Below are 12,809 nucleotides of genomic sequence, written 5' to 3'. Positions count from 1 at the left end.
CGATCGTCGACTCCTGCATGCTCTCATCCACGGTGGTGCTCTCGTCGCTGTCGTCTGCATGATCCCGGCATGCTCTGCCTGGTACACTCCTGACGTCATACACAATGTGGCCTGTAACTGAGAAGGAAGGTAACGTAAGGCGTTTGAGGCAATTAATTAAATTCGATTGTAAAAAATGTGCGCAACTCTCAAGTCTGCTTTTTTTTAGGTCTTGACGGAAGTGTTCAGAGGAACATACCCAGCGAATTTCATTGACCTCCGTTGACATCGAAAAATCGCCAGAGTCGCCCTTTGAAAAGGAACGAACCATGTATTTCTGCGACTGCTAAGTGTTACGTTAGATAAATTTGCTTTTCGTAGTTTTTCTTTGCAGGTTGATTATTTGCCACCTGTTGCGGCTACTTCACATGCATGCTCACATTAGCAAACACCGTTGGCGCGCAGCGAAGCTTAGATGGAATGCGCCATGAAGCATTGATGAAACCTTTTGCGCAGCCTCCACAGCGTTGCATGCTAAGTATGAAACGGAGTATAGTTATGCCGCATTCCTGCTAAGTATATTAGCAATGTTTCACCGTATTGTGGACAAACAAGCGCTGGACACACAGAACCAACACCAGCGGAACTCGCTCAATGCAGGTTGCTTGGTTCTCCTGCAGTTTGGGCACGGTCTCTGCTTCATCAACTAGGCATCTATAGCTTTGGTCTCGAGGTAGTGCCAGCTACGGGGCCGATGGGCATGCCGTGGCAACGCTGGCGATGTATCAAAGCCAAAATATCGCTTTTTCTGCTTGACTCATGCACAATTACACGCTGTACAGTGTCCGAAATTTAGGTCGCTGTTACACATCATGTCTATAAGGCTAATGGCAGAGCCACGAAGCAGTCCGAATAATCAAGCAAGTCTGAATTATTGGTCAGCGACTGTATACCATGGTACTCATGTAAGGCCCGCACATTTTTTTTTTTTTTTCAGAATATTTTACTAGGTGCGAGCCCTACACGAAATAGGCTTGTATGGGCTACTGGCACTGTAGGCACTGATAGGCACTGATGCCTCGAACTGTGTATAGACTGCTATGCAAAATAATGCAACCATTGGCAGCTGACTGTGAACGCATTTACGGTGTGATCTTTCCGATTTTTCGGACACGGACAATGCCGTAAATGTGTCAGAATAATCAGGCAGTCGGAAAAAAACTCATTACGGCAGTGAAATTGATTTAATTGTCCGTTAGAGCACCACCACAGCAAGAAACTTGTGCACAGATTTTTGCTCAGTGTGGTTTTCTATCAAAATAAAATATGCTTGATATTCCGTCACGGCCGATACCGCGGGCACAGCTGTGCATGCAGCTTTGATGACATCACTGTCAGTTTAGGCTTTGCTGCTCGAAATCAGTTTGGAGACTTTATGCCCACATCGTGAGGTTATACCGTTCCCGTGCATTAAACGCACACACAAACTTGGTAGGCATTAGTGGTAGTTGCCGGACTAAAACTTCGCTTCATACGTGAGGCCAACTGTCGAGCCCGTGCACGTGATCTCGAGCACGATCACCGATGTGGTCTACTGGTAGAAACATTTTGAGGCCAAACTACCTGCAATGGCTTGCAGCCCGCCACACCAATTGGCTAGGCCTAACCAGCGCTGCCTCATCTGAATTGGCGACCAAAGTGGGGGCAGAGTCATTGGTTGCAGTTTAGTGCCAATTACGGGATATAGTGATGATGTTGCCATTGTTGGCAGGACAACTAAGGCCATCTAATTGTGGCTTGCAGAAATGAACCAGCGCACAAACATGTGCATACGCTTAGCTATGAAACTTCTTTTTTTTTTTCACACTTCAATGACAGCAGGGGTGCGGGCTTTACATGAATAAATATGGTACTACCAAAGAAAGCTTGGTAGTGCTGTGGGGTTAGTTTTCTTATCAGCAGCATTTAAATGCAGCTTAGCAGGTGACACTTGCAGCGGTTGCTTAGCGGATATGACAAAAGTCCCAGCATGTTGCTTCGCGATTTTTCAGCACACTGCGAGCACTCATCAGCCTAAAAGAACTTGTAGCTGTGCTAGTTGGTAATTCATTTTGATAAAAGCTTAGTATGAGTGCAGAATATTTTGTGCTATTTATAGAGGCTTTCTACGCATCAAAAACAAATGACGAATTGCCACTAGCTGAGCACACAAAACAACTTCTCCTTTGAATGAATTTTCATAATGAAATTGGCGTATTGTTAATTTCAATAAGGCCAACTTATGCAAAAACTTTTCTGTTGCCATCTTGCAATGACAGTGGTGATGACGCTGGCTCTGACAGTGTTATCATGGCTCTTGCCAGCTCCATGAACAATGTTGTGATTTTGCATCCGATTATAATGCAGATGTAAAGCAGATCCATTTTTCTTGGAAAGAAGGTTGAGAGGATATTGGTGGGCTAGTTCCTCCTCATATTTGTTCCTCATATTTGTTGCACTTGTGGACATGTCTTGATAATCTGCCTTTGCAGCTATAATGGAAAAAAAAGGTGTGCATTATAATTGGGTTAATTTACATAATCATTCCATGTGAGCTGCCATTTTCGCTGGTAAACGTGCTGAGGGCAGTCCACAAATCAGCATTTTCAGTGGGAGGCATCGACACTGTCCCCTAGTGCTGCCAAAACCAAGGCCATGGGGTCAATGCTGCAGTCACCATTGGGGTTGGATGTGTGTGTGCTGACCATTTGAATTATTCAGCGAAGGACAATTTTAGGATTGAAATGCATGGGCGCCAGATGGGACCTGCAGTCTGTTGAAGTCACCAAAAATATTGGCTAAACTATAGACAATGTAAATATGGAATGTGTCAGTGTGTAATGAATATATGTTTATAATGGGCATAACAAGAGTGTCGAATGTGACTTCATTATACGGGGGTTTGGTCGCAGTGCAAGTCTACTGTGGTCTGTATGTAAAGCTTGTCTTACTTGCCCCGTCGCAGCGTGCTCACTGTGCAAGAGTGGTGGCTATATGTGTTGATTCTTTGCAGGTGACCTTGTGGAAAGAGTCTCGAGATGGGAGCTGGGCTTGCATCAGTGACACGGGCCACGAGGACGACCGCACCAGCGAGTACTCAGACAAGAACAACGGCTGATAACCTGGCTGTGGCACACGCTTGGCCACAAATGTGGGCAGCCGGTCAGTGCAGCAGATGTCCGGCCCCCGACGGTGCACAGCGTACAAACCTGCTATGTTCAAATATACTCTCTGGCGAGTTGGTTATGCATGCAGACGATGGGGAAGACAAGACCAAGGCACTATTTGTCGGCCCGGTCTTTTTTGCTCTAATAGCACTGCTGCTATGTTTGTACACTTCCGTTTTGGATACTGAGAGCACACAAACAACCATGGCATGGTGTTGCTTTGTGTAATGACGAAATGCTGTCTGTGAGCAGAGATGATTTTTTGAATTGAGCAGGAGAAAGCCAGGTCATTGAAGTGTAAAGTGCTAGGTCATTGCACAATGGTGAAATGGCAAATCGCAGCAGAATCGCATTGTGAACACTGCACCCAGCGGTTCCCACCTCCAAATTTGTGTGGAGGTTGCTGTGCCTGGAACCTGGAATGCAGCACTGGCAGAGCAGGAATGCTTTGTCAATGTTTTACCATTCCACTGACACCAGCTGAGGTGACGTTATCTATGTCACTGCGTACTTGAACACATTGCTCACAGATTGTCTTGGCATCCTCAGTGGTGTCCACCCTTCTACTCGAGCTTAGTTGCGGGGAATATTTTGAGAATGTATATCTGTCTTTGTGGTACTGTCAAACCTCAGTATAACAAGCCTCACTTTAATGAAATTCCTGATGTGAATTATTGTCATTTCCCAATCTTAGTGCCATTAAAAAAATTTTTTTTTTTACTTTAGCGAAGTAGTAGTTCGTGTAGTTGTCTCTTTGCTAACGCTATCAATGCTCAGCCTTCCTCGTGAAACTCTGACCTCATTTTTTTTCTTGCTTCTTCTTTTGCTCAGGGCAAATATGCATATCTTTTTACGCTTTTGTTTTTAATTTGTGGGGGCCATCTGATGACGCCTGCGGGCACTAGGCGCGACCAGCCATGACGTCCTAGATTTTCAGTGCCACACGACGCAACGCATGCAAATCTCGGACGCTGTGAGCCACGTCGATGCATTGCTCGCGGTGCTATCTGCACCACACACGCTGGTGCTCATAACCGCGCTATTATGGCTCAACCATCTTGCAATTTGTTTATACCGTAAGTGCTTACTGGCAAGATACTGTCCACCAGGAATGCCCTGGGAATTTTTGAAGTTGTTTTTACTGCTGAAACTTCAAAACCTTGAAATAACGAAATTCACGATTTAATGAAGTTTTTTGCTGCAAGTACAGCTTCTCTATATCGAGGTTTGACTCTATTTGTAATGCAGAACGTTGCTTTGTGCTTTTCGCTTTGCCTAGTCATTGTGTTGCGAAACTGGCTTGTCCGTTCCACAGGATAAGAGCTGTTTGTGTAAGACACATCAAGCTGAAGTTAAGCCTCCAGACGCACAATTTTTTGCACAGGTGCACAGTTCTGTAATTTGATTAGATATCGGGCTTGTATGGTGTGGGAGGAACTAACCTGCGGGTTCTGGTTTGATATATTGTTGGAAGGCGCTGGCTGAACGGGAAAGTAGGGGACATGGCAACATCTGCGTGCCACTTCCTCCTCTCTAGTGCTTCACTGTGCACATATCTACGTGCTGTAAACACGTCACAGCATGCAGTGTCTAGTTCTAAGCTGGCGAGGCTTTTGTGCCTGTCACTTTGAATGTTGAGCCGTCGCCGCGGCTACGGCATTGTTAGTTACTGGACCAAACAGCATTGATTCATGTGGTAGAGAACGCATCGACACTAAAGCAGCTTCTTTTGTGGAATATGTCTAGTGCTAGCAGTCGCTTCCAAATACCATGCCTTGTGTATTAACTAATAACCTTCGAATAGCCCACCAATGCTAGGCTGCCATTTTATTTGTTTACATCAATCTAGCTATTTGTGAGGTCATGATACAGTAATACCATTTTTGTTATGCTCTGTGCTGTGGGTGCAATGACCTCAGGTGGTCAGAATGAATGCAGGGCACTCCTCTGTGGCATCTCTCGTAGCCCGTCATTGTTAACGACCCCTCTGGTTTCTTAAGCACGGTCAATCAATCAGAGATATACAGTCAATGACCGACACCGATAATTCGGACATGCTTGATTATTCGGACAGCCCCACAGCACTGCCACATCCTGTCTTATCGTGGACAGGACAATGAGATATGACTTATTGGATTTCATGAATGATGTAGAAGCCATTGATACTCCGCTTGGCAAAACTGAAAGAGGTATTTCTTCCTAATATTTCCAGAAACTGAAGTTAGGGAAACTTTCGTAAAATTACAAACAAGTTAGATAAACCGACAGGGGTCTCATATTTGAAATAACTGCAGTCAAACCTCAATATATGAAGTTGTACTTGAAAAGAAAACTGTTATATTGCGTATTTCGTTATATTGAGGTTTCGTTAATTCAATGGAACTAACATAGAGAAATAAAAATAGCGCATTACATCGCAAATTTCGTTAAATCGAGGTTTGACTGTACATAGTTACATATATATTTACAAGATGTCAGTGCCATAACTCAAAGAATAAAGCTTTTTTTTCAAGATCCAACTTCATTCTTTAAGGAGCCCTGAACCACTCTTTATCGAAGTCGAGAAATGCATTTGAAGTTAAAATAAACAATTTCAGAAATACTGAACCGCAAAAAGTACTGCAATACATTAAGCAGAAGCAGAGTTATTGGCACTGAAACATACAGTTTGCGTTGCGCCCGTTCCTTCTTCGATGCCTTGCATGTCGAAGGCTACGGCTAAGCGGGGGGTGCCCACAATGCTCCACCTCCTGAACGTCATCATGGCACGCCGTTCAAGTTTGATTTTGGATGTTCACATAGATGCGACTATTTCTGATTTTGGCGTCTGCGATGCACCAAGCACAGTTGTCCTCAGCGAGCTCAGTGGGCTCGGCCAGCGGACTCATTGCGGCACCTCGCCGGCGGCTGCGGTATCTTTGCTGCATAGCGGAGCACAGCTACATGCAACTGCAGTGCACGTGTGCAGCGTTTGCTGTGTGCACGACAGGGCCGCACTCGAGCGTGAGCAGACGACAGACGGCTTCTTCCGGAAGTACGTAATTATTATCGAAATTCGAAAGCACATTTTCGCTTACTTCAGCCTTGTTTATTAAACTGCGTGAATAAGTACAAACAGTAGCAGTAGGAAGAAGCACACTGATCCAAGCACCCTTCTTGACTGATGTCAGCTATTGGCCAACAGCAGCCGCTTATGGGAACCTGCTATATTACCAAATAAAGTGTCCAGAAAAGAGTGAGGAGCAGGCTTCTGTAGGAAAGAGAGCGTTTGAGAAAAAGGTGACTTCATGCTCTGCTTGCGAACTCGATGTGCTGCGCACGACTACAAAATTTGACCGAGATGTTCACAGCAGCATATGCTATCCACGGGCTGTAATTTTTTTGCCAAGCCCGAGCGGTGGTTCAGGACCCCTTTAAGATATCAAAAGGAGCATTCTACATTTGAGCGATTGGCTCATCTGGGGTCGTCATCTTGTGCCCAATGAGTGGCCAGGCATAATGTGGTTGCATGTGCAGCTCATCTAAGCCAGTGCGTGATTTCGCAGCCAATGGTTCTTTTATACTATACGTATTCCCATTATGTATGCTATCCTCCAGTGTTTAGACAGGTAACTGGAGCTGTAGCACCTAGTCTTGGCCCTCAACAAGGGTCTGCATCTGTGCCTATGCTGCCAGGATGGCAAGACAACTTCACTTGTGAGAATGCTGTTGCTTCACTCACTCGAGTCGCAGTGCTCGGCCAACCATATTGGGTGGGGAGATGGGTGGAGAGCAGTGTAACTTTCTTGTTGAGACTTGTTCAATTTCATCATTTTTCAGGCACGTAAGTGGGCAGTCTATGGTGTGCACTAGCCGTGACTGTAACAGTGTAACTCTCCAAATGTGGTAAATGCCGAATGAGTGCGCATTGAAGAAAGTGCCGGATGTGGTGTGTTTTAGTCGAATATGTCTTGTCATTTTTTTCTCTTTGAGTTTGGAGGAAAGGGTAGTACATTTTCTTACAAAGTACTTTGCTTACTAGACCTTTGGATACTTAGGTATTTTACTTCATTTTGTCATCTTACACCTTCTGTGGACCCGTTGAGGAGAGACACTTTTGGTGCACTTGTATATGGGTATTTTGGTATTTTTTGTAGAAGTTTAAGTTACGAATAGATTTTATTGTGGGTTGTTTTAGGTGCTTGTGCTGGAAACGTGGCTGCCTCCGCACAGCACTTAGAGAAAGGGCATTGGGTGAGGCCTATCTGTGACCTAACTGGGCCACAGAAGAGAGCAGTTTTCTCTCGTAAACTAGATTGCTCCACGGACAAGACTCGCATGTCTTTGCCATCATACCTGACTCGCAGCTTTCGTGTCTCGTCATTTCTCTGCTGCCGAGCCACTTCGTCCAGCATCGTCTTCCACTACGTCCGGCCATCTTGTAACTATTGGCCCCACTCAAATATTGTGCCGCAGCTTAAGGGTGCCATCACCATGCTAAGCTTGAATATAGCATGAAATTCAGTTGTTTTTAGGCAATTTTTGGTGAGAAACTTAACTACAACGTGTTGTCCCACAACTGTGTTCACAGGCTTCTCTGCCATCTCGTTTAACATGTCACTTCCCGTACAAAGCGACATTAGCGCACAACGGCACGATAGCCAGCAAATCTCTTGTCAAAACATGGCAAACAGATGGTGCTAGTAGGTTATGTGCATACTACAAAAACAAATCCGGGTTTGACTCCAGTGACCCTCGTACAATGCCAAAAAAGCCACGCTTACCCTGAGAGAAGGCATGGTAAGCCAAATGAGACTCTAAAACAAAACGTGGGTGGCATCGACGCCTCACGATCCCACACGAGCACACTGTCATGTCCTTAATTTTTAGTGTTCGCTCAGGCCGTGATAATGCTTTTATCAGTAAAGACAAGAGATGATATTCTAAAGGAGCTAAAGACCAAACTTGGCAAGTTTCAAGAACTTTTGCCGTGCCACAACGGCCCACATGAGAGAAAATACTTTGAAACTTGTGATGTGGCACTCACATGCCAGCACTGATGTTTGAGCGCGAACTTTTGTAAAATGGAAGTTTGTCCTTCATTTTCTATTCTAAATAGTTATTTACCTCTTAACGCAAAGTTAATGTAGATAGAGTTTTGAAAGAATACTCTGTCAGTCTAAACTGATTTAGTGTCTCTGTTTAGTGGGGTCTCCTTAGCCTCTCACAATGCCTGGGATATGTCCAGAGTTTATAGGAGATTCACAGCTGGTTCTATTAAAAACTTCCTCGCAGCATGCAGCGCTACGCAGTGCCATTGGGCATGGCTGTAGGAGCCATGGAATGCCGTGCAGTGAAACGTGTTAATTTCTGTAACAGCTACCAACTTTACTGTTGTGTATAGTATCTGCGCAGACACACACAAACATTTGTTCTCGGTTTTCTGGGCTGTTGTGTTACTCTCATGGTGACCAAGATGTGCAGGTTGATTAATGGGCAAACGAGGGCACCCTCGGTCGGGAACCAACATCCCCAACAAGGACATTTATTGTGTTAAAACGTTGGCTTCAAGCTGAAGGTTCTCTTCTTGAAACTTTCACGTTGCTGTGACCACTTTGCTTTGGTTGTAGTGCATCATTCATGCATTGTGATGTTTCAGTCTGTTGCTTTACATTTAGGTGAAATGTGCCTCTGACAAATTCTATACACGAACGATCATTTAGGCGATTATCTTGTGATCTGAGGCTTGCATCACGTGTGCACTGACTTACACGTCGTGAGCAATGCTTAGTCACATTCTGCCACGCGCTTCACTGTCACAGCATCAAACTTTTCCACTGCCTCAGCTAGTGCAGTACAAAAAACTTGACACTGTAATTGAGACAGCATTGTTATATAGTGACTTTTTTTTGTGCTGCAACCTAGAATTGTCAGTACCTGAACACAGCTCTCCATAGCTATTGTCACATAGTAGTAACGGTGAAGAAAACAGTCGCAAAACTGTGAATGACAAAACGGGCTTTTTATTGGGGGAACCTGTGCCCACAAGAGCAAGTTACACTCAAAGCACAACGATAGCGGCGAACACAGTCGGCGATCGTCGAAATCCCATCAGCGGCGAAACGCGTCGGCTTTTAAACATAAGTCATCAAAGGTTCCAGATTAATCCCTGGTGCCCGCATGTCTTCCATAAAATACTTGACAATTCGCGGCGCTCATACAATCAGATTACATAAGCGTCGGTGAAAACAGACAACGCATTGATAACATTCGAGAAACTTCCGATACATGCAGGTGCGTCCTGCATCGAACATTTAACATTTGTTAGCTGGTGAAAAGCGGTCACCGGTGAAAGATAAACAAGTACACGTGTCACTATGAAGAAAGATACCAGAGATAGAGCGTCCGAATGTGCATTGACCCACAAGCTTTAAGACTCGTCTTAACTGTCGCAACTATTTGTTTGATGTCACGTTTGGTTTCACCACATGTGACGTCTTAGCGAAATTTGTGGTAAGTGGTGTAACGAAACAGCTCTTGACCCACTGCGGTGTCTATTGCATGATGCCACTGAGAACGCAGCCGTGGGGTCGATTCTGCAACCTGATTGGGTCAGAAGGCTCATGTACCGTGCTTTAGGTGCACAGTAAAGAAGCCCAGATGGCCAAATAATCTGTAGCTACTACTACAGCGCCACAGTTTTCGCATGTTCGATATGTCAAAACTAAAAGTTCTGACATTTCATTGTCTTACTTGCTCTCACATGGTGCTTTTGTGGCAACACATTCCTACTTATATAAGAGCACTAAATACACCAGTGCAATCTTGTAATGAACCTTGAAACACAAACATTTTAACTGAAGTTTGTGGGGTAGAGTCTCAACATTTCGAGGCTAATTTGGCCTCGTCTTCAGAGAGGACTGTTTAAGCAGGTGCTGCAACAGGTGGCACTAAGCAGTTATGACGAGGGTTTCAAACCGAAAACAGTACCCGAACCACAATTTCAGGCAGAACTGAACCAGAACCGATATTTTTAGAACGTGCCTAAACCCGAACTGAAAAAATAATGGTTACCGGTTCGGCATGAAGTGGTTCAAGCATAGAAGGCGACAACCAGTGCTCAATACTTTGCATGATTGTTCAAATGGATGGATACTATGAGCATCCCCTTTGGTTTACGCCACCAAGCTCTTGTTCTTTTGCCTAATGTCCTACCTATGTCTTTTTTTTAAATAACTGCTTCGATCAGCACACTCTACTAGCAGATTGTTACAATTCGCGAGTTGCGTTGTCTGCGAGAGTGGGGATAGACGATGGGTATGGGCTGGTAACCTTGGCCACCTCGGCACACTTGTACTTCTCAAGTCGGCCATGCCAGTTGTGTTCTGCGGCCAAAAAGTTGTTTCACGGGCTCCCCAGAATCAACGTTTCTGGTGACTCTCTCAATTGGGTCGTTAGGTCAACTTGTTACTAAAACTAAACAAACTACATAAACACAGATAGCGGAAACGACGATGTCCTCAAGGAGGGATATCTATGAGTCCAGCTGCATGATTTAATGTAACCATAACACTGCAGTAGGTAATGAATGCCATCACCTTCTCAGTGAGCGGTAAGCACAGTTGTAAACACCACACAAAATCTGCCGTTGTTACTTGCCATGGTTGAACGCACATTTCATGTTTAGCCTAGCAGAGTACAACGCTCTTTGAGTTGTAGAAATTATTGATGAGGCACAATGTGCGTGCTTTTAACTTCTTTGTCCGCCCTTAGCCAGCGCAAGACAGAAAACAAATGGGGGTCAGTGCAATTGGGGCAACAGTAGCAGGCTACATCATTGCAAGGGTGTGTTCATCAGCAAAAAAAGAAATAAAAAAAAGAAGAAAAACAGCTTTGAATACAAAACTAGGTGGTAGTATGATGAACACGAAATGTGGAAAAGTCTTCAGTGACCTCAGGTATGCATTTTTGTTCTGTAGTCCCGGAGAATATTCTGCATACAATATTGCGGCAGATCCCCTACACTTTCTTTAGTTTTTTAGAGTATACGAAGTGATCGTTTTTAAGCTTTCCAAAATTTTTAGAAATTACCTGTGCCATAGCGTAATTTTGTTCCTGAGCTGGATTATTCAAGAGGGAGACATTACTAGCACTAGCAATCAAAACACATATTCAACTAATGAGCAAAAATTCAATAAGGAACGTCCTAATTACTTTACGGCACATATTGCAATTTACTGATTGAAGCTAATGAGTTTGCAAGACGTCTCCACTTGAAATGAATCTCCAGGGTGACACCAGTTTTGAGATCTTTCGCAAAGTGTGGGACAAAATACATGGGCTTTCTAGTTACTTTTGTGCTTCAGTGCATAAAAGAGCGATTTGTTAAAAAATTTAAGTGAAGCAACAGTGCATTTTTATGGCGAGTTTGATGGTGCATATCTCGAAATTGGCAACATTATGGAAATTCATTCTAATTGGATATGCCTGGGAAAGTCGGCGGCTGCAATTTGTGTGTGGAAATATGTGCAGTATAGTAACTAAGAAGTTAATTAGTGTATTTTTTCTTATGCAGTGGAATATGTGTTTCTCTTTCTCGTGCAAGTAATGTCTGCCTCTGAATAATCCAGCTCAAGGACTAGAATTATGTTACTCGCAATAGGCAATTTTTTTTAATTCTGGAAAAGTTAAAGGTGATCAGCCCATATATAAATCGGACAAACTAAGAAAAAGGAAAGACTTTCTTTGAGGTGTAACCGATGTCACGTATCTTTTTGCTCAAGTGGGTTTTGTTAAAATTTGTTTTATTAAAAGTTTTATTTATACAGTTACAGCTCAACATAACTATTCTTGGTCGTAGGTTGCTCATGTATTAAATGAATGGCGTATTTGTGCAACTGTTATGGCCAAGCATACTTGGTCTGCGGCTGCTTCCATTTGTATTTTTTTATTGAAAGAATAAACTAATTTTATTGCTGGAAATCTGCTGTGTACATTTTTCTATAATCTTTGTCATTCTGCAAAAGACATGCAAGGACACAAAAGGTGTCAAATATGTACCTTTGTGGTTTCTGAAACAAAGCTATTGAACTCTTACTACAGCATAGATGAGTAAGAACATTTACACAATAAAGAAACACTGCATTGATTTCACAGACTTGTTGTACCAATAGACATGAAAGGACATACCACAGGATAACATACTTTTTTATTGAAGTTGCATTTAAGAAAACAATGAATGCTACTAAATATATAGAAACGTAATGGCTCGACAAACATAATTATAGAGCAGCATGCAAGTTAGATGCGTTCCCCTTTTTTCTTTTCTGTTTTTCTTGCATGAGTTAAGTTCTTCAGTGTTGTTCATCTGTCTTCTTTCATAGCAACCACAATGAAAGGTGAACTGATAACTATGCAAACGTGGTATCTTGGCAACCATCTCGCATGTTCACAGAGTCTGCTGAACATCCCAGCTTCTGCGGTTAACGCCCTTAAGGGCTTATGATGACCTAAGCTCGTCATGAGCAGTCGCCACTTTTTTGCTTATGACGACCTGTGGTCGTCATGGGTTTTCCGCAATGTTCCAAGAGGCTTTTGACGAGCCCAGCTCGTCAAATGGGGCTTTTCTATTTACAACACAGATGG

The 12,809-nt window shown here is 43.6% G+C and overlaps 1 protein-coding gene across 1 annotated transcript in view; it reads left to right on the top strand.

Annotated features, from left to right (window-relative positions):
- LOC119430958 (protein SEC13 homolog) overlaps nt 1-12,146 on the top strand; it is a 66,722-nt gene extending 54,576 nt beyond the window's left edge. The window contains exon 8 of the mRNA XM_049657143.1: nt 3,032-12,146. Coding sequence (XP_049513100.1) covers nt 3,032-3,136 — 105 coding nt within the window. The 3' untranslated portion in view covers nt 3,137-12,146. The remainder of the gene's footprint in view (nt 1-3,031) is intronic.
- The last annotated feature ends 663 nt before the right edge of the window (nt 12,147-12,809 follow it).

The sequence above is a fragment of the Dermacentor silvarum genome, chromosome 10, assembly GCF_013339745.2.
Source record: "Dermacentor silvarum isolate Dsil-2018 chromosome 10, BIME_Dsil_1.4, whole genome shotgun sequence".
In the NCBI taxonomy this organism is placed as follows: Eukaryota; Metazoa; Arthropoda; class Arachnida; order Ixodida; family Ixodidae; genus Dermacentor; species Dermacentor silvarum.
This window is presented reverse-complemented; position numbering and strand designations above follow the sequence as displayed.